Here is a 25836-nt window from a genome sequence, read left to right as displayed (position 1 = left end):
AGCAAAACATTTAGAACAAAGGATATAGAATTAGATTATACTTTTGTTCGTTATTACTTTTGCTTTGTGTCATTGAGGATGTTATTACTTTCATTACAAAAGTGCTTACTATAACTATTATTATTATTATTATTATTATTATTATTATTATTATTATTATTATTATTATTATTATTATTATTATTATTATTATTAACGATAATAACACTACAAGTAACGAGGATAATGCAGATAGTAAGGCTCTAATATTATTAATCATGTGCAGTAATATTACCAATTATTATTATTGCGTTATTATTATTTTTATCATTATTATTATTATTGTTGTTGTTGTTGATGTTGTTATAATCCTATATTTCGAGCCTAGTGGCCAATAAATAAAATAACAATAATAATAACAAAGACGACAACAAGGACAATAATAATAGTAATAATAGTAATAATAATAATAATAATAATAATTATTATTATTATTATTATTATTATTATTATTATTATTATTATTATTATTATTATTATTATTATTATTATTATTATTTTTGTATTTATTTATTTCATCATCATCATCATCATCATCATCATCATCATCATTACTTATATTTTGTTTTGATTTTAATAATGCTTCTTGATATTTATGTCGCTATGAATGTTTTTCTCTCTGTCATCCTCTTCGAAATCTACATAATAATCACATTCATTAAGGATTCATTTTCATCGATCATTCAATCATTGAACACATTTCTTCTGATACACTCGTTTATCATTATCATTCGCTTTATGGCCATCTTCATCATTAACATCACTATCATCACAAAAATATACCGACAATTATTGCCATCGCCTTTCTTTTAATCATTGTTATCCCTTCTTATTTTTCACTCCTATATTCAAATATATTTTTCGTAACATTCGTTTTGGCGTTTTTAGGGATCCTGAATCCGAAAAATCGATACTATTTTTGCTGTGTTCTTTTATGTTGTGGGCTCAAATCTTGCTGCAGGTGATTTTTGAGAGAGAGGTTGCTTTGATATTCTCACTGAAGATGAATGAATCGAGATTCGATGTTGGAATCCGAACCTAAGACCGAAGATATGAAGAGTGATTGGGGCAGAAATATCGTTAAAGAGGCGACCTATTGTCAAGTCGGTTGGCTTTGTTTACCTGTGGTAGATCAACTTCCACTAAAGAAATTCGAAAGCATGTATGAGGTTGTTAAAGATACAAAGGAATGAGTCCTTAATGTGGAGTAACAACCATGGCTACGTCCAGTGAGGGAGATCTTAAAAAGAAACCAGGAACGAGAACAGAGATGTGGCCCTCGAGGAGGAAAGAGGGCGGGAAATTAGATGATGTGAACAGAAACTGTTGCATAATTTGTGGGCTAGCTGAACGTAAGGAACGGTGAGAAATGAAACACACGTAATAGGGTTAGATTGTAGGCAGGGGCAGTAGCGTTGGATTCTGCACTACAGGTGTACAGTATTGGGGTAGTAGGTTTCTCGTAGGAGTCGTGATTTAGATTCCGGACATGAAGTATATGGACGGAACGTAATCATTGACACAAGCAAGGGAAATTCAGCTCTTGAATACAGATGGGAGAGTACTTATTTCATATGGATAGACTGACCACGTTTAGATCGGTTCTAAACAATTACAGTTGTAGCTATATAAGGTGAAAAAATGGAGGATTTTGAAGTAATAGAATTGGATGATTTGAAGTCATAAGGTTAGGAAAAGGTGGGAGTACGACGAGATATCCATGTAGTACTGTTGAGAAAATTAAGGATGTATCAGAGACGGTGGAAACCTGAGTGGAGTGAAAGGAGTTAGTGAATGTGGTTTTCGATTTTAATAAAGGAAATCGTATCAAAGCGTTTTCAGACACATTTCTTACCTAACATTTCAGGTTACACATCTTAAATATATATTTGTATTACTGTTAAACATATATGGGGAATTGGTTCCGCGAATGTTCTTATACATCTTCGTTAAATAATTTTATTAACATTTGTGTAAGTTTCTTTATGAGAGTTTCAATGTATATATGCGTATGCATGTGCGCGTGCTGATTCCTGTGCGTATGTGTATAATCAAGTACACAGAAAAACACATAGAACTGGTATACTTGTTTGTAAATTTCTTGTATCACATACGTAGATTTAAAACAAATAAGTTATGGAAGTAGCATACCAATGATATTTATGTAATAACTGATTTCGTTTAACCATTTTATAATTCACATTCATTAGATTACATGTAATCTTAGTTATAAAAATGATCCCGCTTCTTTAAATTCGAATCACAAACTACACGTAGTAACTCTCACATATTCCTCTTATTATCAAGTCAACAATAGAGTTTCGAAAAGACAAACAGAATAATTATTGGCATCTGAACGAAGTTGAATTTGCGTTTTCTATTTAGATGGAGGGTGAAAAATTAATTAACCTTATCTCATTATTACATACCTGTTGTGATATGTCTTTTTTCATTGCAAGCTTGAAAGTGTTTATTACTTTTCCAATTATATATTTCCCTCCAGCCAACATTGTTGATTATGCTAAAGTAACGCAAGAGTAAAAATAAACACACAAAAAGGGGGTAGGGAAGATTAAAATACACGAAGAATACAAACGGAGAGTTTATATGATCATATTATGCAACTGTCATTCTAACTAGAATTAAAGCAAATAAGTTTTGGAAGTAAGATATGGTGTTTAGTTATTCTTATCTTTATATTTCCTGAGACATGACTTATCAACGATATATTCACTCAATCTCTCATTTTAACTACACCTACCTCCTTCATGGATATCTTTCTTCTTCTTCTTCTTCTTCTTCTTCTTCTTCTTCTTCTTCTTCTTCTTCTTCTTCTTCTTCTTCTTCTTCTTCTTCTTCTTCTTCTTCTACTTCTTCTTCTTCTTCTTCTTCTTCTTCTTCTTCTTCTTATTATTATTATTATTATTATTATTATTATTATTATTATTATTATTATTATTATTATTATTATTATTGTTATTATTATTATTTTATGTTTGACTTTTGTTTTGTATTTGTACAAGTTGGATCCAAGTCTCACCCAGAGACCTCAAGAGACAACAAGTTAGAAGTTCATGTAGGTGTTATGCCTAGGGTACCATATATTTGGATTTGTACAGTTTTGTTCAAGTGAATGTTTAAGAAACCATAAGAAAATTATGTGTTTGCTTTAAAATTTGAGATCACATAGACAGTATTTTACGTAGGATATGGGCAGTTCCCATGAGCATTATCTTTTGAACTTCAGCCATTTTGGGGTTTCCTGGTATGTGAGCTAGGTAGTAATCAGCCCGTTTCGCTGTCATTCCCAGGGCACCTATGACAATAGGTATTGTTTTCGTCTTCAGATTCCACATTTTTGCTAATTTCTATTTCAAGAACTTTATATTTGCTCAGTTTTTGGTAGGTATTGACAGATACGTTTATATCGATTGGGACAGTCATATCAATGAGGAGGCATGATTTTTGTCTGAAGTCTTTCAGTATGATGTCTGGCCTAATTGCGTCTATCTTTCTGTCAGTTTGAATGGTGAAGTTCCAGAGGAGTGCAATGTGATCATTTTCAAGTACTGGGGGTGGTTTGTGTTCCCACCAGTTTTTATCATGGGGCAAGTCCAGGTTTTTGCATATTATCCAGTGAATATATTGTGCAGCTCTATCATGCCTGTTGAGATACTCTGTAGGCGCAAGCAGACTGCACATGGAGACAACATGATCGATGGTCTCATTTTGTTGTTGGCATGTACGACATAATGGGGAGCTGCCGTTCTTTAATATGTTGGCCTGGTAGTTCTTTGTAGGTAGGCATTGATCTTATTATTATTATTATTATTATTATTATTATTATTATTATTATTATTTCTTTCCTCATGAGATATCTATATCACATCGCAACTCCTCGAAGTTTGAGACGCAACACTCTCCTCAACACACTTTTTGTTTTACGTAATGCTGCGAGCAATTCATTTCCGATAAACTTTGGCATTTGTAGCATTTCATGTCAGTTTCTGCAAGATGCTTTCTGTAAGATGATCCCGAATGCTCCCATTACAATAGGTAACATATTCACTTTTGTAGTTCTACGGGCGGACTTAACGTCCAGTGCTAGGTTTTGGAGCTTGTCGACTTTCTCGTTGTCTATCTTCACACTATTCTGGGCTAATTCGATGGAGGTCAAATCTTTGGACTCATACCGTAGAAAACTGATATCTGATGAGTGAGCTGTGTAGGTAGGCATATCCTTTGTGAATTTCACATGATCATTCTCTGTTACTGCTAAAGGTTGGTGCTCATACTGCTCGTTGGAACTTTATAGCCCATACTTTCTGAACAACACCCTGTCTATTCTCACTTCCATATTGACATTGTGTTTGTTTGTTTTTTTGTACTCCTTTTGGACCGGTTTTGAGCATCTACTAATTACATATCTAACTATCTCAGCTAATTCCTTTACATAATATATACCAAGGTGTTTCTGCAGTTTCTGCTGTTTTATCAATGCTACATAAAATTGGATCAGTTTCTTAAGCTTGTTGTTGAGCAGCAAACATTCATGTCTTATAAAATCCATGCCTTAACCATTTACAGGACTCTTTATCCGTTTCATCTGACATTTACTGGAAAATTACTTTTTGGCTACTTTGTTTTCCGTTTTGCGTTTTTTCTTGTAGTTAAAGTGCTCCGCATATTATGCGTACAGTTCCTAGTAGGGCTTTTGATTTTCTGTTTTGCTTGTCTGAAAGTTGTATGGCTGTAGTTGTGTATTTGCTTATAAAAATATTCTTATCATGGCTATGAACATTATAGTTTGAATGATTGTGCTAGCTGATTTTCTACTATTTAGTAATCACTATTTCCATATATTCATATTTTGATTACATCTCTACTTTGTTTAGGGACGATTTTACCGTAGTTGGAACAGGTATTTCGCTATGAGCATATTTTATTTGAGAGCATATTGGCTGCAGCTTTTAGGAATTCGTGTCTCTATTAAGATGTTATCATATTGCTTCGCTTCTTCTTTATGGATATGACTCATTGCTGTCTCCATCATATTGTGCACCATTAAATTATTACAACAACATTTTACCTGGCTGCACCTTCTGTATCCATTACACTTATGATTGCAAGCTAACAGAATAATTTTTGTGTAACTTATTTGAAGCACTACTATTCCAACTTTTAATCCTTTGAGTGACATAAACTGTGAATAATAGTTCAAAACATTATTTTTAGGAGCCATAAAGTAACCATCATACTAGACACTAAAGTTTATTACGAAGTACGCCAATAGATGTTAACCATAGTTACATGTAAAAACCAACTAAATATTTAGATATATCGGGCAGTCTGTAACGTCTTTCATGTTCGTACGATTAATATTAACTTTAATTTGTTCATAAATAGTGTCGACTAAAACTTCATAGTAAATATTATCATCAAAAGCAAGCTTTGCTATTGTATGAGTTATGTATAATAGACAAAGTCCACTATATCAAAAGATTTATGCTGTAAAATTCATAAGTTTGGATGAGAGTGTATGTCGAGGAGATAAGAAGAGGCATCCTACACTTCGGAACTGGATTGTCATCTGATTTATCTTCTTTATACTCCATGCTAACTTACGAAACCTGTAAACATTTATGCATGATATAAGGTTGAGAACATACATTACCACTTGTAAATATCATGTCTTACAGCGAATATCCTATTAATTCTTAGTACTAGTGACAAATGCAAACAAATTATAAACCAACCAAAATGACTGCTCTCTTCCTTTCATAATCTACCATTCTTCACATTCATTATCCACATATATATATAACGAGCAGTATAGCCCGGTTTTGCCTGGGATTAAGTTAGGATTATTAAGCTAATCAAGTTCTTTATTTCGAAACAAACTACGTAACATCGACGTCAAATTTGGGCAGAATTAGTGTCGCGACGGGAGCACATGGGCTGGGAGTTTGATCGGCAGAGGTGATCAGGTTACACATGCCAGCCCTTTGAAAACACCACCCCATCATCTAACCTCTCTTTGCCCATGGGTTGAGAGCCCTTCCAGCAAGGAAAATAGAATGCCCAAAAGGGCTCCAGATTCTCTGTGTCAGAAGCGGACCGCAGTTAAGATCACAGCTAAGTCTTGCCTTTTATATATACAGATATTGTTTTCAAAATTTTCCTCAAAGTCAGCAATTTGCGGGTAGGGGCTAAGTGGATTATATCGACTCAAGTATTCAACAGGTACTTATTTTACCGACCCTAAAAAGATGAACAATGAAGTCAACCTCGGTGGAATTTAAAACGTAGAGATGGACGAAATGATACTAAACACTTTACCTTGCGTGGTAAGGATCCTGCCTGTTCGCCGCATTATTTAGAAAACATAACTAAGTTATTGTCTAATTATACGTGCAACTGATAGGATAGCAGCCATCATTTTAGATTTGAGATCTTCATGTAGAATATATTCAAACTTTCACATATGGATAACGGATCAGCAATCATATAGAGCAATACTTATCAAAAGTGTTTACCCAAACGCCTGTTTTCGACTGTATAAAATCAACAAGCTTTAGATGTTATATCTTTCTTTCAGGGTCACCGTTCTCACATATTTTGAGTACCATACTAAGACATCTGTTTCGAAAAATTTCACTCCTGCAAAACAAATTCAAGCACAGACATCACTATTCATAATCTTTGATATAGCTGCAGTAGCAATTTTTTCACAAGATTCAAATTCTATGACAATTAGTGACGAGAAAAAATTAGTGCATTATTTTACACTATTATATAAGACGAAAAAACAAATCACCATTTCATGGCCTTCATTTGACTTACTGTTAGCTTACTAATCAACAGGCTACCAATCAATTTTTTTCTCTAACTGCGCATAGCTATAATAGCCCAGCATCCCTGCAGTAAATGAAACCTGAAATCTGCTAGTTCCTGTACTATTATGCAACTAAATATATATTGCCACTGTTTCTGACACACGGAAAAATATCCACGGCTTTTATCCCCGAAATACATCATATATATATCTGAGTGTGTGTGTGTGTGTGTGTGTGTGTGTGTGTGTGTGCGCGCGCGCGTGCGTGCGTGTGTGTGTGTGTATGTGTGTGTGTGTGTTGTGTGTGTGTGTGTATATGTGTAAATCAATCAATTGCCAATATTAATGTCTTTATGAAGATTAACTTAACTTCAATAAATATTCAATGCATCATTAGAACGACATTTTTTCTTTCAGTACATGTATCTACGCACGGCCGCAGAAACACTTTTCAATAATAGGCTGACATAGCATGGAAGTCTTTATCAGAAAAAATCGGAAGTTGAGACGTTAATTCTTTCCCACTGGTAGGAATTGTTCAACTGTAACTTGAAATTTAGAACAACCATTAGTTTCTCAGACCCACACAATATCGATCTCTTATTAGCAGAGTTATAGAAAGTATCACCAACCAGCCAATTTGCCCATGAAAATAGATCCTTTTAAAAGGAAAAAAAATAGCATGAAGCTAATTGATTACAAAACACAAGAAGTTATTTTGTATTTCTTTCATTATATATATGACACCACCGCATTTATCTATGCATCTGCCAATCCATTCTTCTCCCCCTCTCTGTTTCTGTCTGTCGGTTGGTATCTCTCTCTCTCTCTCTATATCTCTCTCTCTCTCTCTATCTATCTATCTATCTATATATATATATGTGTGTGTGTGTGTGTGTGTGTGTGCGTGTCTATGTGTGTACACATACATACACACACACACACACACACACACATATATGTATTTACATATATGTATGTATATATATATAAAATAGATATATGAGCGTATCTATGTGCATGTATGTATGTATTCTACTTAAAGGGATCATATCGAATTAATTAGCTATTATGCGAATTTCTTTATTAACCTTCTTCACATAAATACTTTTTGTTGCTGCAAGAAACATGCAGAATAAATACATGGAAGAAAAGAAAATTAAAAATGTTAAATAAGAAAAGCGTTAATGATATTTCTTTTGTTAAGTTGCTCTATTTTCTGCGTTCAATTTCTTTTCACACTTTAAACTTTTGTCAGTTTTCCAACAAATCATTGAAAGAGTAATTAGTATATTATTATCATTGTTATTATAGTTGTTGTTGTTGTTGTTGTTGTTGCAGATATTATATTATTATTATTATTATTATTATTATTATTAATATTATTACTATTATTATTATTATTATTATTATTATTATTATTATTATTATTATTATTATTATTATTATTATTATTATTATTTCTCTTCTCTTTATTATAACAACGACTGAATTTCTACGTCTACTGTAACTGAAGACTGCAAAAATCATTGTCTCACTTTTTTGGCTATTTCTTCGTCAGAACTCGATACAAATAAATACAAATAATACAAGTAAATACAAATAAATGCTTCTCCCTCTCTCTTTCTCTCTCTCTCACACACACACGCACATACACAACCAGCCCCATATATATTTCTCTTTGAACTTTCTAAAAGTGTAGTGCAAACAGATTGATTCATGTTTTGGGGGAAGACAATGCAATGCTATCCAATACGCACTTATTGAATTCACACATATTCATTTTTGGTTATATAATCCGGTGAAATTTTATTCATTGCTTTTACAATCACCTTCGCTTTCAACAGTATCTGTTGTCCGGCTTCGAAATTAGTTCCAAACCATGTTATCTCCGTTTCTTTGCCATGAATTATTACTTGCAGTGATAATTTTACATATTCACATAATTAGTGTATTAATACATGTTAGCTATGATAGAGATTCAGTCAATGATAAATTTTTAAAAGCATTGTATTTCACTCAAATAGAGACCAAATTCGGATGAACGATATGGTTGTTTATCATGGAGATCAGTTCCTGAAATCGCGTTAATGTTAATGAGTGCACCACACAACGCTCAGTTTCCATGTTTTCATATAGCAGGATATCATTGTGGTTTGCTATTATTTTTTAGACCTTCAAGCGTTGTATGGAGTTTGCTTCATTAATGTTGTAGGTTCAGTCGTTATTTCACAGAATGTGTGCCGGTATGCTCGATTAAAACATCATAACTGAAGAAGTAATACTAACAGAAAGTTCGGTTTGTCCTGATTCTAGGATGTATGATACTACCTCGAAGAGAGTCTTGATAACTTGCCCCAACAATATATCTCTGTTGAATAACAATTACGCTTGTAAACTATTGATACGGTGCTGCTGCTGCGGCGCTCTGCAGCTATTACCCCCCCCCCCATCACCATCACAACCACCACCACTTGTACACTTGTACACCTGTACTACTACGTCGACGACGACGACTACCACTACCACCGCCACTACTACTACTACTATTAATAATAATTACTTTTATCATTATTATTTATTTATAGTCTACAGGCGGCTAAACATAGAGGGGACAAACAAGGACAGACAAAGGGATTAAGTCGATTAGTCTACCCCAGTGCGTAACTGGTACTTATTTAATCGACCCCCAAAGAATGAAAGGCAAAGTCGACTTCGGCGGAATTTGAACTCAGAACGTAGCGGCAGATGAAATACCGCTAAGCATTTCGCCCAGCGTGTTAACGTTTCTGCCAGCTCGCCTAATAATATTACTGTGTATGTAATCTCAAATTCTAAATGAAACATATGATTTTCTTGTTTTCTTAAACATTCTCTAGAACAATACTTTGTGCAAAACCAAATATATGGCACCCTACTAACTTGTCTCTTGAGATCTCTGGGTGAGACTTGGAGTCAGCTTGTACAAATACAAAACTAAAGTCAAACATATACTACTACTACTACTACTACTACTACTACTACTACTACTACTAATAATAATAATAATAATAATAATAATAATAATAATAATGATAATAATAATCAAGGAAATGCGCAAACTTCTGCTGCACAGAGAATAAAATTAATTGCAAAGACAAAAGCACATGAAATATTAGCTAGCAGATTGGAACAGAACTTCTGCATGGCAAGTATATAGCCCGCAGCAAACAAGCTGATGTCGACCAGAAACACACGCATCAATTGTTACGAAGCTCAGGGCTAAAAGCAGAGAGTGAAGGTTTCATATTAGCTGCTCAAAACCAAAGCTTATTAACCCGGAACTACCAAGCCAATGTGATGAAAAAAAATGGAGCTGATCCAAAATGCCGATTCTGTAACGTTGAGATAGAAACTATAGACCACCTAATCTCAGGGTGTAGAGTCTTAGCACCTGTAGAATATAAAGCAAGACATGACAGAGTCGGCAAGTATTTGCAATGTCGGCATTATAAAATCGAAACCGCTGACAACTTGTATAAACACCATCCTGAAGCTGTGACTGAGGAAGAAAATGTGTCGATTCTCTGGGACTTCCCCGTACATACCGATAAACCTATAAAAGCTAATAAACCGGATATTATTATAAAAGATCAGACAAAAAAGATGTGTTTATTAACTGACATGAGTATTCCTTGTGATCACAATATAGCGGCGAAACAATTTGACAAGATCAGTAAATATAAAGACTTGCTACTAGAAATTGAAAAAAAGTGGCATCTCAAGGCGACTACCGTAACAGTGATATTAGGATGTCTAGGAATGATTTAAAAAAGGTACTGAAACCTATTTGAAAATGATATCACTCTCACCATCCCTACAAGAAGTGCAAAAAATTGTGTTAACTGGTACGACTCATGTACTGAGAAGAGCATTATCGCTGTGAAAATAACATCCATTCATGAATTTATTTATTTATTCATTAATGTTTTTTAAAAACATATCTTACCTGTGAATTTGCGTGTGTAAACTGGGAATGCATACAATGAGCTTCTCTGGCCTGGGTGTACAGAAAACACTCGGCGAGAAATGAAGGAAAATTTGAAAAAAAAAAAATTAAATTAAATGAATAATAATAATAATAATAATAATAATAATAATAATAATAATAATAATAATAATAATATAGTATATTCATTGTGTAATTTGCAAAAACCTGCACCATGATAAAAACTGGTGGGAACACAAATCACCTCCAGTGCTTCAAAATTACCACATCTCACGCCTCTGGAACTCCACCGTTCAAACTGACTGAGAGACAGAAGCGAACAGGCCAGATATTATACCGAAGGACTTCAGACAAAAATCATGCATCCTCATCGATATGAGTGTCCCAATCGCCATAAATGTATCTGTCAAGTCCTACCAAACACTGAGCAAAGATCTTGAAATAGAAATTGGAAAAATGTTGAACCTCAAGAATAAAACAATACCTGTTGTCATAAGTGCATTAGGATTGATAGCAAAAGGGGCTGATTTCTACATAGCTCAGATACCAGGAAATCCAAAGTTCAGATACCAGGAAATCAAAACTAGTGCCCTTGGGAATTCTCCATATCCAATGTAAAATACTGTCTATGTAATATCAAATTTTAAAGCAAGCTTATAATTTTCTTATGATTTCTTAAACATTCTCTAGTACAATACTTTGAGAAAAACCAAATATATAGCACCCTAGTCATAACACCAACATCAATTTCTAACTTGTTGTCTATTGAGGTCTCTTGGTGACACTTGGAGTCTACTTGTACAAATACAAAGCAAAAGTCAAGCACGCCAATACACACAGATAGAGAAATTAAGGCAAATAGACCAGATATAGTTGACAAAGGTCATGAAGAAAAAAATGCTTTCTAATTGATGTATCAATACCAGGAGATGACAACGTTTCCCTAAAAGAAATGGAAATCTTTTAAAATACAAAGACCTGGAAATAGAGATAACTCGAATGTGGAATCTAAAAACAGAAACAATTCCTATCATAGTAGGTACCTTAGGTATAATAAAAAATATTCAGACAAATACATAACAAAAACACCAGGACTTACAAATATATATAACATACAGAAAATTTCACTACTGGGCACTGCACACATCCTACGCAAAACACTTTCAATACAGTAACCATAAGAGCATCACAGCAAACCACAGCACATACCCAAGGCACACAGAGCTGCGCTCGGTAGTGAAGTGAAAGCACGTTTTAAAAATAAAACTACTGAACAATAATAATAATGATGATGATAATAATAATAATAATAATAATAATAATAATAATAATAATAATAATAATAATAATAATAATAATAATAATAAAGTTCAGTAGTTGTCATAAATTCATCTAGGAGCAATTTAAAACATTGAACAATGCTGAAGAAGAAATCCTGAGCTTGTTGACAGGAAATCCTTCTGCCAATTAGAGACCGATTTCTTGCTTCCTAGTCATGTGGGAGTTTCTGTCTGGAGGAATTGCAGAACGGTACAAATTTCTTAATGAGAACGATATATTTCCGACAGAATGAAAAGTATGTAGAAGGAGATACAGATGGACTTAAGATCAATTAGTGATAGACAAAATAGTAATGCAAGATTGTTAACGAAGGAGAAAAAATGTGAGAAAATGAAATTCCTCTGGGACTAGAGTACCGAAGGCCAGATTTATTAGCTTTTATGAGTGACAAACAAAAGTGCCTAATAATCGACGTGGCAGTGCCAAGAGTTCGACAGATTATCATGAAAGAAAGGGAAAAGATTGATAAGTATGGAGACCTCAGAAATGAGATCGCCAAGATGTGGAAGCTACGAGATTTAAACATGAAGGTTGTCCCTGTTATCATCGAAATATTGGGTTCAATACCATCTAAACTGAAGTAACATCTAGAAACTTAAATAGCCTCCAATGTAGGTGTATTGCAAAAATCCGCATTACTTGGAACTGCATGCATATTGCATAAAGTACTGTCTGCCTGAGGTCCTTGTTAATTGACAGACAGTATAAACCCCAGGTAGACGCAATATCTTCAATCAAAATCATGATATGGGACGCTGTGCGACGTCTTAAATAATAATAATATAATGATAATGATAAGAATAATGATGATGATGGTGATGATGATGATGATGATGATGATGATGATGATGATGATGATGATGATGATGATGATGATCCTTTCTACTATAGGTCAGAAATTTGTGGAGAAGTGACTAGTCGATTACATGAACCCTAGTGTTTCACTAGTATTTAATTTATCAACCCCGAAAGGATGAAAGGCTAAGTCGAGCTAGGTGGAATTTGAACTCACAACGTAGCGGCAGACGAAGTACAGCTAAGCAGTTTGCTCAGCGTGGTCTATAGCCGAATCTGACCTACACGCTGTTGGTTAAGTCGGTAAAATTCAGACAGTGTTCGAGAGCTTAACGGACAGTTTCGTGACACTGCACGCATCTTAGCCTTTGCCTGTATATTTTATAGAAAATTGACAATGTCTCATGAGAGCACTACCAGGCCAGTTTTTAGAAATTATCAATTGACCTTAAATTGAAAGTCCTCCATACAGCATGTCCAGGCTCCCCACAGCAGATATTTACAACAAATGGGCCTTCCAAGCAGCGGAACCAGTTTCGTATACACGAACCAGAGGACTAAGAGCTGTTGTAGTCAATCATGAAGCAAGGCTAGGCACAAAAGCAAAGATGTCTCGCTTTTGCTTCCTTCGCATAACTGTTCATCATGACTGGAGAAATTTTACAAAATGTTTCGCATTTCTGTAGGAATTTTGAAAGACTTAGTAGATAATGGGGGTTAGCAAGAAATTTCACAGTCTACAATCCACCTATCCATGCGAAATACTCGACAATTGTTTCTAAAAACTCTACACATCATAGGATTTGGCAAAATTCACTCCTTGATCTTTTTAATATATAATCTATTGGCTATTTTTTTCTTCTCGCTAGACCAGTGGTAAAATTTCTAAATTTTTTGCAACCCTGAAATTTATTAATATATATATATATATATATATATATATATATATATATATATATATATATATATATATATATATATATATATATATATATATAATGCAAGAGAGTTAGGGGTTGAGGATTCAACCCACTAAGGGATAGTATCTATCCAATATACTGCTGGGAGGGTACCGAATCATTGTTACACTAGTGTTATACCAAGTGTAATAAGTGGGAGTGGGTAAAAGGGGTGGTTGTTTTACCCTAAATTTATATATCAATTCGAAAATGGAGGATAATATGCTGTACGCAACGACTTGCAGACAGTGTATTCCGTCTGCAAGTCCTTGGGTGCAGCATATTATCCTCCATTTTTTAATTGATATATATATATATATATATATATATATATAGCTTTTGTAGCTACTCATTAGTCCCCTTACTATAATTATATTTACATAGTAATTCCTCGCTATATCGTGGTTTAATTATCGCGCTTTATTATATAAGGTTACGTTGATTACTCCATGGTATTGTTTTTCATTTATGATAACATAAAGATATGCAAGTTCTAAAAATAATATAAAAAAGAAAATATACAGTACAGTACAGTTTCTACTTAGCGGATCTTCACGCATTGCAGGGTGCTTCGGATCGTAACACCCGCGATGATCGAGGGATTATTGAATACACGAACACACACATATATCTATATGTGTTTGTGCATGTGTCTGTGTGCGCGTGTGAAAGAGGGAGAGAGAAAGAGAGAAAGAAAGAGAGAGAGGCAGAATTCATGTGTATGCAACTCAAAGGAATGAGAAACAAAAAACTCTGAGTAGTGACTCAACAAATATTAACTGAATAAATATTATTTCATTCTGCTTCACAGTTCTGAGTATATCTCTTGCTTCATTACATTTCTCTCTCTCTCTCTCTCTGTTCCGCTCTATCTCTTTCACGTCGCTCTCCCTTTCTTTCTCTCCCTCCTTCTTCTAGTATCGTTCTCTGTTTCTCTCTTTGTCTCCCCCTCTCAGTCTGTCTGTCACTTTCCGTCTCTCTATCTCTCTCTCTCTCTCTCTCTCTTGTGGTCCAATACTTACCTAAAACCAAGCTGAAGCCAATCAAAGATTTATACTATTATTTACGTATATACATACGTATGCCTATGTATACATATATACGTATATGTGTGTGTATTCTTGTGACTATGTGCTTGCGTATATTTATATATATACATATATATATATATATATATATATATATATATATATATATATATATATATATATATATATATATATATATATATATATATATACATATATGCAGAGATAGATAGATAGATAGATAGATAGATTCACACTCATAAACATATCTACACACATGTATGTATAATGTATATCATTATAATGAGTAATGGAAGATTATTTCATAATAACAATAACATCTGCAACAGTATTATTCCCAATACGCTGCTATATTTCATCTTGCTACTTTACAGAAAATATTGTCTGAATGGACTCTTGTCTATGTTATCTATCACCCAGTTGAACTTGCCTTCTTTGCGATTCATCCGCTTTAATGATGTTACTAATCGATATGATTTTGTCAAGCCTTCTATAAAATCGGTCAATGAAGACTACTTACTATTTAAGATCCTTGTCTGACCTCCTAGCACTATGCCAAATTGCATTAATCTTTCTCTTTATCATTAGTATTAATATTGCTGTTGTTGTTGCTGATGGTGGTATTGTTATTGTTGTTGTTGTTTTTCATCTTATAATTATTATTCTTGAAGGTGTATGATAGTGGCAAAATTGTAGTGACTAAATAGGCTTCCTCTAGCTGCCTGCAAAATGAGACAAGTACTGGGAAGCTTTACTTACTATTGGCGTATCATTGTAATTTGGGGGAATGTATATGATGCCCCAAATTACCATGTGGTCTCTTACTTATATTTACATTTATTATTATTATTATCATTATTATTATTATTATTATTATTATTATCATTATTATTATTATTATTATTATTATTATTATTATTATTATTATTATTATTATTATTATTATTATTATTATTATTACTATGGTTTGGCTCAGCTTCCGTCTTACACCTGGTAGGATTTACGTAGATGCCGGGTTACTACATCTAGCCTTATAGATCGACAAGTTTTCAACAGTCTTTCACGTGCTTAGAACACTCTTGATAATCTTTGCTCTCTCAAAGAGACAAACTATTTTTAGGAGCTCTACTGGGCATCCTATGTCAATCTCCTTAAGCAATTTGGTTATATCTTTGCTTACTTTTCCCAACTCACCAATTATTATGGCACGACCTTTACTGGTTGCATGCTCCAAATTCTTCCCATTGCAAATTTTTGGGAATTGTATATTTTTTGTTTTGCTTCCTCTTTTTTTATGATCATGAAATCAAACGGCATGATAAGTCGATAAGTAAGCAGCTTCGCTTTGCCTTATCGAAAATTGTTATGTCTGGTCTATTATTTTCTTAACTTCATGTTCGTTTGAATACGAAAGTCCCACAATCTTACATTTCTCCGCCTCCAGTACTCTTTGTTATTATTATTTTTATTATTCAATAGCCTTAATTTTTTATTGCGTGCTTTCACTCAACTACCGAGCGTAGCTCTGTGTGTCTTGGGCAAGTGCGGTGGCTTATTGTGATGCTCTTATTTTTACTGTATTAGAAGTGTATTACCTAGGATGTGTGCGGAGCCTACTAGTACTATTTTCTGAATGCTATATATACTTGTTAGTCCTGGTGTCTTTGTTATGTATTTAGCTGAATTTTTTTTTTATCATACCTAATGTGCCTACTATGATAGGAATTGTTTCTGTTTTTAGACTCAGCATTCGAGTTACCTCTATTTTCAGATATTATCAACGTTATTATTATTATTATTATTATTATTATTATTATTATTATTATTATTATTATTATTATTATTATGTTAGAGTTCTCAGGCTTACTTGTTCTTGCTGATTCTGTGAGAGCGGACAGCAAGCCTTTGTCAGAGGTCTCAGAAGGTGTCTTTCCGCTAATTATAAGTTTGTTAGCTTATCGTGAAAGACACTCACAATCCTAGCTGTCCCCAATAGTAAAGTACCCTGGGCCTGGTCTGCATCTATGTCAATTACAATGCCTGTGCTTCTTATTGCTCCGAGTGCCTCTACAACTACTTATATAACAGTAACTCTCCTCATTGCCCATATTCTTGCAAGTTCGTCCTTCAGTAGTCTGTATTTCTCAATCTTTCCCAGCTCTTTGTCATCTACGCTTGCATCCTAAGGTGTGGTAATATCTATAATATTGGTTTCTTTTTTATCTTTAATCCAACACATATTACTATTATTGTCGTCGGTGTTGTTGCTGTTGTTGCTGCTGCTGTTGTTGTTGGTGTTATTATTATTATTAATGAAACCACTTGGTTATTATTTATCATATCCTTTTACTTTGTACCAATTCCCACTATTCCTTCTTTCTTTATCCTTTCACTTTTAGACCTTTCTATCCATACTATTATCCTTATCATTTCTAATCCATCATTAAGGGATCGATAAAATAAGTACCAGTCGGTCACTGAGGCCGATCTAATCCACTTGTTTCCTCTCTCCTCCGAAATTGCAGGCATTGTGCTTATAGCAGAAAGAATTAATAACTTTGTTGAAGTTGCTGTTACTCTTAAAGTGTATGTTACTTTTAATCGTGTTGATATTAATGATGTTGTCGTGATGGTAGTTAATAATGATGATTTTGATGATGGCATTACTACATCATGATTGGTCTTTTCATTTCTGCTTGATTTTTTGTGATCATCATCTCCAGCATCATCACCATCATCATCACCACCATCATCACATCATCATTATCTTATTTTCGCCGCCGTTTCTAGTCTCCTCTCTTTATCTGTCCAACTTTTTAACTTTTCACTGATTCTCATATTTCAATCATCCTTCTTTGATCTTAGCTCTTCATCTCTTCCCTCCTTTCTATCTCTTCCTATCTCAGTCTCTCCCATCTCACACCCTCTGTCTTTTACTATGTGTGTGTGCCTGCGTATATAAATGTGTAGAATATGTGTATAATGTGTATGTGTACACATTTATACGTTCACAAACACATGCGCATACGAACATTCAAATATAGTTTTGTGTATGAGTGTCCTTAGATGTTATGAATGGTTTTTAACGTTAATACACTAAAATGGCCGAGAATGAAACTTAAAATCTGTTCTCAGATGACTGTACTCGAAAGACCAAAATAACCTTGTATGTATTTAATAACAATAACATACGTTATATGAATAATTCGGGAATCTAGCTTCATTAAAAATCAGAGGAAATTTTTCAGTTTTAACAAAAACATAGATATTTATCAATTACAATTACTTCACGATTATCATACCTTTCATTCGCTTTGAAAATCTGTATATAGTATTAATTCATGGGCTTTGTATCACTCAGTTACATTAGTGAGTTGATTTTTAATCGCAGACTTGTGTACAATTCCTGATGGTTGTCAAGCATAATTTATTTAACTGTGTTGTTCTCATTAAAGAAACATCAGTCGATGTGGCTTCCAGCGTTAATACCATAAAACGTGGCTAAGAAATATAATGAATATCGGCTACTTTATAACATACACTACTCAGTTAAGAGAAAAGTGGTGACACTAAATTGGCAATTATACGATCATAAAAAAGGAAATAAGAATGGTTCAATTTAGGAACACGGCATCTGATAGCATTATTATATAAATTAAACAACATATGTTAGTACTGACACGTCTCTCTATATGCATGCGCTTAAGTTGCATATGAATATATACATACATATTTTCATATGTGGGTGTTATTGCAAATATATATATATATATATATATATATATATAAATATATATATATATATATATATATATATATATATATATATATATATATATATATATATATATATATATATATATATATATATATATATATATATATATATATATATATATATATATATATATATATTATATATATATATATATATATATTATATATATATATATATATATATATATATATATATATATATATATATATATATCCATATATGGGTACAGGACGTCACCAAAGGTGCATATAATATGAAATACATAAACGATGAGGAAAAAAGGAAAACAGGAAAAGGTAGCATACAGAAAAGACCTTTCATCAGTTGTCGGCTGTCTGTCTAGTCCCCATATATAACAGTAAAACATGACGTCATTCTGGAGTTCGCATTTGTTAATCTTGTCATCAGGCGTGGGATTAATGGTATTAGTTGTAGACATATCTGTGTTCTTTTATCTTTATTCGTTTCAGCTAGAAACTGAGGCCATGACGGAACACTAATTTTGAAGAGTGATTGGATTTCTTTTCCCTTTTGTTTCTCGCGAAATAGCGTGTTCGATGGGGATGCTGTTTATGACTCCTACGCAAATCTCTGTGGTTGTTTAGCCCAATAGTGAATAGGTGTGAACCCTTGAAACACAAACTCTTATTGCAATGGGTTCTTATTCTAGACGGAGAAGACCGGATTTTCGTTTGTTTCCAATAGCCTCCATTTCAGGATTTTATATAACTTACGATTCCGAATCTGGGAGGTAGACCTTCCAAAATTATCCATATCACTGCATATCTTTCGTGCCCTGTCAATTTATTTCGTACCATCTTAGAATAAAAAATCTATTGGATAATGTAGTCCTGCGCATGATATAGTGACAGAATGTCACGATACAATGCAGTTATTGATCATAGGCCTGTTCAATCATAGTTGACCTTGAAGGCGAAAACAAGAATACTCTGATGTCTCACTTTCATTATATGCGGACATCACGAAATTTATATCTTTCAAAGTTACTAAGGTGGTTTTCACTGTTACTATCGATAACACATTGTTAACAGGCTTATATAACTTTCACGGAACTAAATCTAGAAAATATAGGCTTCATAATCGTTGAGCACATTGCCATCTGTTAGTATCCATCCATATAATGTAATGAAATGTTATCCATACTGTGCACTTCTCTTCTTCACATTTCTCTGGAGTTGCTGCACTAATTTATAGGCTTCTGACGTAGAAAACAGCGAGAATATTCCGCCCTAGTACATAAGCCGGTGTGTCGTTTACTCTTGACATCTCAACGATATGTCTCCAGTGTGAAAAAGGCTCAAATATCCTTTCTCCACACAGTTATCTTCATATCTTTTTTGAGGCACAAAACTAAAAACGTGAACAACCCTCTCATATTGTTCTCTGGAAACAAAACTCCTGAAAATATGATAAGCGTTACATCTTTTTATTTAGGTATGAACATAGTAATGGAAATATCATTTTTGTACACACACACACACACACACACACACACATACATATGGTGTGTGTACATGAGTACGTGTATAATTTATACGTGTATGGTTCATTTAATATACTCTGTATTAAAATAAGAGCTTCCAATAGTTTCTTGCTATTGAAACACGTGTATAGGCAAATTTTTATAACAAGGTTCGTGTCTCCAAGTAATCCCTAGGCAGTAGACACATGGCCTGTTCTGTTTGAAATTCAGGATGCTGGTCCATCAGAAACCGCGAGAAAAACTTAATATACCTAGAAACAGTAGCTCTTTTAATACACTGTACGTTAAATGGTATTCATTTCTCACTGAATGGAGTCATTTTTGCTAATCCTTCCTTAATGGAAGCGTAAACTATCCCTTCTTCGATGTTTATTTGTATGTTAAATGAAATTACATAGCAAAGCCAAGGTTGTGTGGACATTTCAGGACATTTATAAAGAGAAAGTTAGCCCTACAGCTGTTTCTGGGATATTAGGGATATCCCTTCATCAGAGACGATATGAGGTAGTTAAAAAGTGGGAAATAATAGAGTTCAATATAATGAGTTATTTGGGAAAAAGATAGAAATAAGTAGTATAAAGAAAAATAAGAGAATAAAAGTAAAAATAAAAATATACGTAGGATGTTATGGCTGCATTTCCGTTATCCAAGGAAAGTGGTGTGTAGAATGTTTGTCTGTGGTATTCTGCGTTGGTGCATTTTCTTCATCATTATGCATCCTTACTGTCTCCGTTTGTTGTCTTTCGTTGTTTACTTCATTTTTGTTGGACATGTTACGTTTTCGTATTTTACAGTCCCAGTGATTATGATATTATTTGACATTGTTCTGCGCTTACTATCTGCGTTTCTCTGATGTATTTTTCCGTTTAAGTGTTCTATTTCTATTTCTGATATGTCTGTTTTGAGAATATATCTCCGTATCTTAACTAGTTTATTAAGGTTCATTGCTGTATACAAATCTTTAACTAGGTGCCGGGTTCAGTCCCACTGCGTGGCACCTTGGGCAAGTGTATTCTACTATAGCCTCGGGCCGAGCAAAGCCTTTTGAGTGGATATGGTAGACGGAAACTGAAAGAAGCCCGTCGTATATATGTATATATATATGTATGTGTGTATATGTTGTGTATCTGTGTTTGTCCCCCCAACATCGCTTGACAACCGATGCTGGTGTTTTTAGGTCCCCGTAACTTAGCGGTTCGGCGAAAAGAACCGTTAGAATAAGTACTAGGCCTACAAAGAATAAGTCCTGGGGTCGATTGGATTCGCCTAAAGGCGGTGCGTCAGCATGGCCGCAGTCAAATGACTGAAACAAGTAAAAGAATAAAAGAATAGGTTATTTTTCTTCCAGATTTCATATGCATACGTCGCTGTGTTTTAGTTCTCTATGTTGAGCACTGCTGTAAATAAGCATGTAGGATTGAAATATATTCCTCACCTGTCCACTTATGCTTTTGCATTTTATCTGATGGTCATCATTTTCGTAGGGTAGTGGTTCGTTCATTTCTGTTGTTAAATGGTTTTGCACGTGTAGCCTCTCGTACATTTTGTGGAACAAGTTTCAAGTAAGTACTTCCCGTCTATTATCCTTGGATTGAATAATACGGGTATCATCTAATTTACGTTTCATTTTATTTTTGTTTATGGTGGTTGGGGACGGAGATGGTCTGATTTTTATACACACTCGTAAAGTGACGAGTGTGTATAAATGTGTGGTGCGAGTGATAGAGATGATACGCAGTTAAAATACATAATTTCATTTGGAAAACAGAAATAAATTTGAATGAGTACTACTTACTCGGATATAGTCGAACAATTTTAATGAGTATTACTTACTCGGATATTGTCCAACACTTTTTTAGTTGGATGTGCGTGTTTATACGTGTTATGCGTATTAATTACTCGGATATAGTCCAACACTTAGTGAGTTATTTGGCGGGATTTTTGTTTTTTTTTTTCGATATTTTTTGTATAGAATTCTGACTAGTGTTTTATCGCTCTCAAACGCTCCTGGTTTTCATCTGTTAAATACTATTATTATTATTATTATTATTATTATTATTATTATTATTATTATTATTATTATTATTATTATTATTATTATTAATAATAATAATAATAATAATAATGGTAAGTGGTACAACGACAGAAACTTTACCTGTCCGAGCGAAATGCTTAGCGGCATTTCGTCCGTCTATACGATCCGTGTTCAAATTCCGCCGATAGATTAAGTCGATAAATTAAGTACCAATAAATCACGTGTGTCACTGTAATCGACTGGTCCCTTCCCCAATATTCCTGGCCTTGTGCCAAAATTTAAAACCATTTTTATTATTGTTATTGTTCAGTAGTTTTATTCTTATAACGTGCTTTCACTTCACTACCGAGCGCAGCTCTGTGTGCCTTGGGTATGTGCTGTGGTTTGCTGTGGTGGTCTTATGGTTACTGTATTGAAAATGTTTTGCGTAGGATGTGTGCAGTGCCCAGTAGTGCAATTTTCTGTATGTTATATATATTTGTAAGTCCTGGTGTTTTTGTTATGTATTTGTCTGAATATTTTTTTTTTTATACCTAAGTCACCTACTATAATAGGAATTGTTTCTGTTTTTAGATTCCACATTCGAGTTACCTCTATTTCCAGGTCTTTATATTTTGAAAGTTTTTCCATTTCTTTTACAGAAACGTTGTCATCTGTTGGTATTGATACATCAATTAGAAAGCATTTTTTTTCTTCGTGATCTTTGACAACTATATCTGGTCTATTTGCTTTAATTTCTCTATCTGTGTGTATTGGCATATCCCAGAGTATGGTTGCTTTCTCGTTTTCTGTGACCTTTTCTGGCGTGTGTTTATACCGTCTTTTTTCTGGTGTTATTCCATAGTGTTGGCATAGCTTCCAGTGTATATAGGTCCCATCTCTGTCGTGTCTGTGAATATATTCCTTCTTAGCCAGGACTGGGCAGCCAGAGATAATATGATTTATTGTTTCTTGTCCATCTCCACATATTCTACAGTTACTTGTTTTGTTTCTTTTCATTATATGTTTTTGGTAATTTCTGGTGCGGAGGCTTTGTATTATTATTATTATTATTATTATTATTATTATTATTATTATTATTATTATTATTATTATTATTATTATTATTATTATTATTATATGAAAGCTCACAGCACGACATTCTCCCTTTCCTTGACAGTGAGTATATGGGGTTACCGTTTGTAGAGGCGTATTTTCGCACCTCGTCTTTATGATTCATCTACATTTCAGAATCAAGCGTAGATGGAGCGTCAACAGTGTCACCAGACACTCAGAGCTTGCTACCAGGCAGGCAATGGTGGTAGATGGCAAAATGTTAATTCATTAAACATATTTTCAAATATATTTTTGTATATGCATTTACATTCTTATAGTTAAGTATTTCTAGAACTGACACGATAAATGTAGTAAGGAAAAAATGGCATGTTGATTGACTTTGATGATGAATTAAGTATTGTTAGTATTATTTACAAATATTGCTTTAATTTTATTCACAGGTTGTTTGGATGGATAAAAAGTTGTCGCTACTTACATTAGAAAATAGAAGGGTAATCGATGATGCCCGAGTTAGTGTGGAAAGGCCTTACGTCGCTAACTGGAATTTGCACATACGAGATGTCACTTCGGATGATCAAGGCTTATATATGTGTCAAATCAACACAGATCCAGTAAAGATTAAGCAAGTCGTTCTTTATGTGCAAGGTAAGTAAATATCAAATATATACGAAAGGAATAACAAGAAATGCGTTCGTGCGTGCCTGCGAGTGTGTGTGTTGATCGAGATAAGCTGTTACCATACTGGAGTTTCGCCTATTGCATTTTGAGTCAGGGCAATAGGCGCATTAAGAGTCATAGCATGGTACATGGCCTTGTGAGAACACATTGACGAAACTCCACACTAGCAAATAATTTAACTCGACCAACATAATATTATTACTAATCTTGTCTATGGCATTCGGGACACGAGCCTGACATTCAACACTAAATACACACACACACCCACAAAGACAGCCAGAGTCCGCACCAGCTAGCATTATAACTATTTTTTATGCGCCTTTTTAAAGTACATCCACGTTCATGGGCTCGGTCTCCTTGTTTCTATAGCGTATGTGTTCTCCCCAGCTGGACGGGACGCCAGTACAACACAGCGTTACTCAAGAAACAGGGAGAAAGAGTAAGAAAAAGTTGAGGCGAAAGAGTACAACAGGAGTGGCCACCACCCCTTGCCGGAATCTCGTAGTGCTTTAGATGTTTCGCTCAATAAACACACACAACGCCGGGTCTGGGAATCGAAACCGTCATCCTCCGACCGTGATTCTGCTGCTCTAATCACTGGGTCATTGCTCCTCCAGCTAGCAATATATTGAAAAGAAAGCGACCAACAAAGAAAATTATTAGTTGTAAAATCTCAATAAGGGATGAGGGAAGTAAAATTAACCTCCACACCAATGTCGCTGTTTGATGTTACTTTTGAGGATGAGCACACACGCTCGAAACCAAATCGGTCTCGCGCTCCTGTCGTCTGCTGGAGAATAGTAGGTATTCACTATCCTGCTGGCAATATATATGTTCAGGGTGTAGTGTTGCACCGATAACCAACTGGAACAAGATCAACCTGGGGTTAAACTAGTAGTAACATGAACATACATCATTTGGGTGTACAATAGATATGAAGAACTACGATTTATATTCTTGCTTGGTTTTAAATCATATCTACGTAAGACCTATTAATTGATCTATTATAAAGTAATGCAAGCTAGTTTTCAGTATCACGTCTTTTGTATATAACAACTGGAAAGAAATGCTTTGTCTCCAATCTGATGTTCAGGAATATGAGATTCAAATAACCGGTATGTGAGTTGATGGTTGTGTTAAGTCAGTCACTTGATACTCTGAGTTTCACCCGCTGGCTGACTAGACGAAAATGAAATATCATTAACATCTGCCAAACTATTCAGTATACTTCCTACTTTTAATTCTGAATGATACTCACACTCACACACACACACACACACACACACACACACAGCCACACTTTTATTTATATGCAGTTATGTCGATGTCCAACCATAGAGTGACCATTGGTTTCACATAGATAAAAGACATATGCTTCTTCAATATTGGGAAGTGCCAATCCGTTATGGTCAGCTAGTAAGACCTTAACAAGGCCTCTTCTCAGGCCGGTGGCCATTCGAACAGTACGTGTAACTCTAAATAAATGTGTTGAGTGCCTTTTTTTTCTTTGTCCACTCAATCATATGTATATATATATATATATATATATATATATATATATATATATATATATATATATATATATATATATATATTGTTAGAATATTTTGTTGATTCTATGGAATAGTATACTGTATATATGTGTGTGTTTGTGTGTGTCTGCGTCTTTGTGTATATGTGCGCTTGTGTTTGGCGGATGCGTGTGTGTGTTTGTGTGTGTGTTAGTGTGTGTTTGTGTGTTAGCGCGCATGCTTGCATGAGTTAATGTGTGTGTTAATT

General features: G+C 34.1%; 1 protein-coding gene across 1 annotated transcript in view; it reads left to right on the top strand.

The window, feature by feature from the left end:
* Positions 1–25836, top strand: part of LOC106875874 (opioid-binding protein/cell adhesion molecule homolog) — a 976605-nt gene that overhangs the window by 507958 nt on the left and 442811 nt on the right. Inside the window, exon 3 of the mRNA XM_089350590.1 lies at positions 23820–24024. Within this exon, the coding sequence (XP_089206716.1) occupies positions 23820–24024 (205 nt within the window). The remainder of the gene's footprint in view (positions 1–23819; positions 24025–25836) is intronic.

Source organism: Octopus bimaculoides, chromosome 4 (assembly GCF_046866305.1).
Source record: "Octopus bimaculoides isolate indiv1 chromosome 4, ASM4686630v1, whole genome shotgun sequence".
Taxonomy (NCBI): domain Eukaryota; kingdom Metazoa; phylum Mollusca; class Cephalopoda; order Octopoda; family Octopodidae; genus Octopus; species Octopus bimaculoides.
Note: the sequence above shows the minus strand (reverse complement) of the source record. Positions and strands in the feature narration are given on the sequence as shown.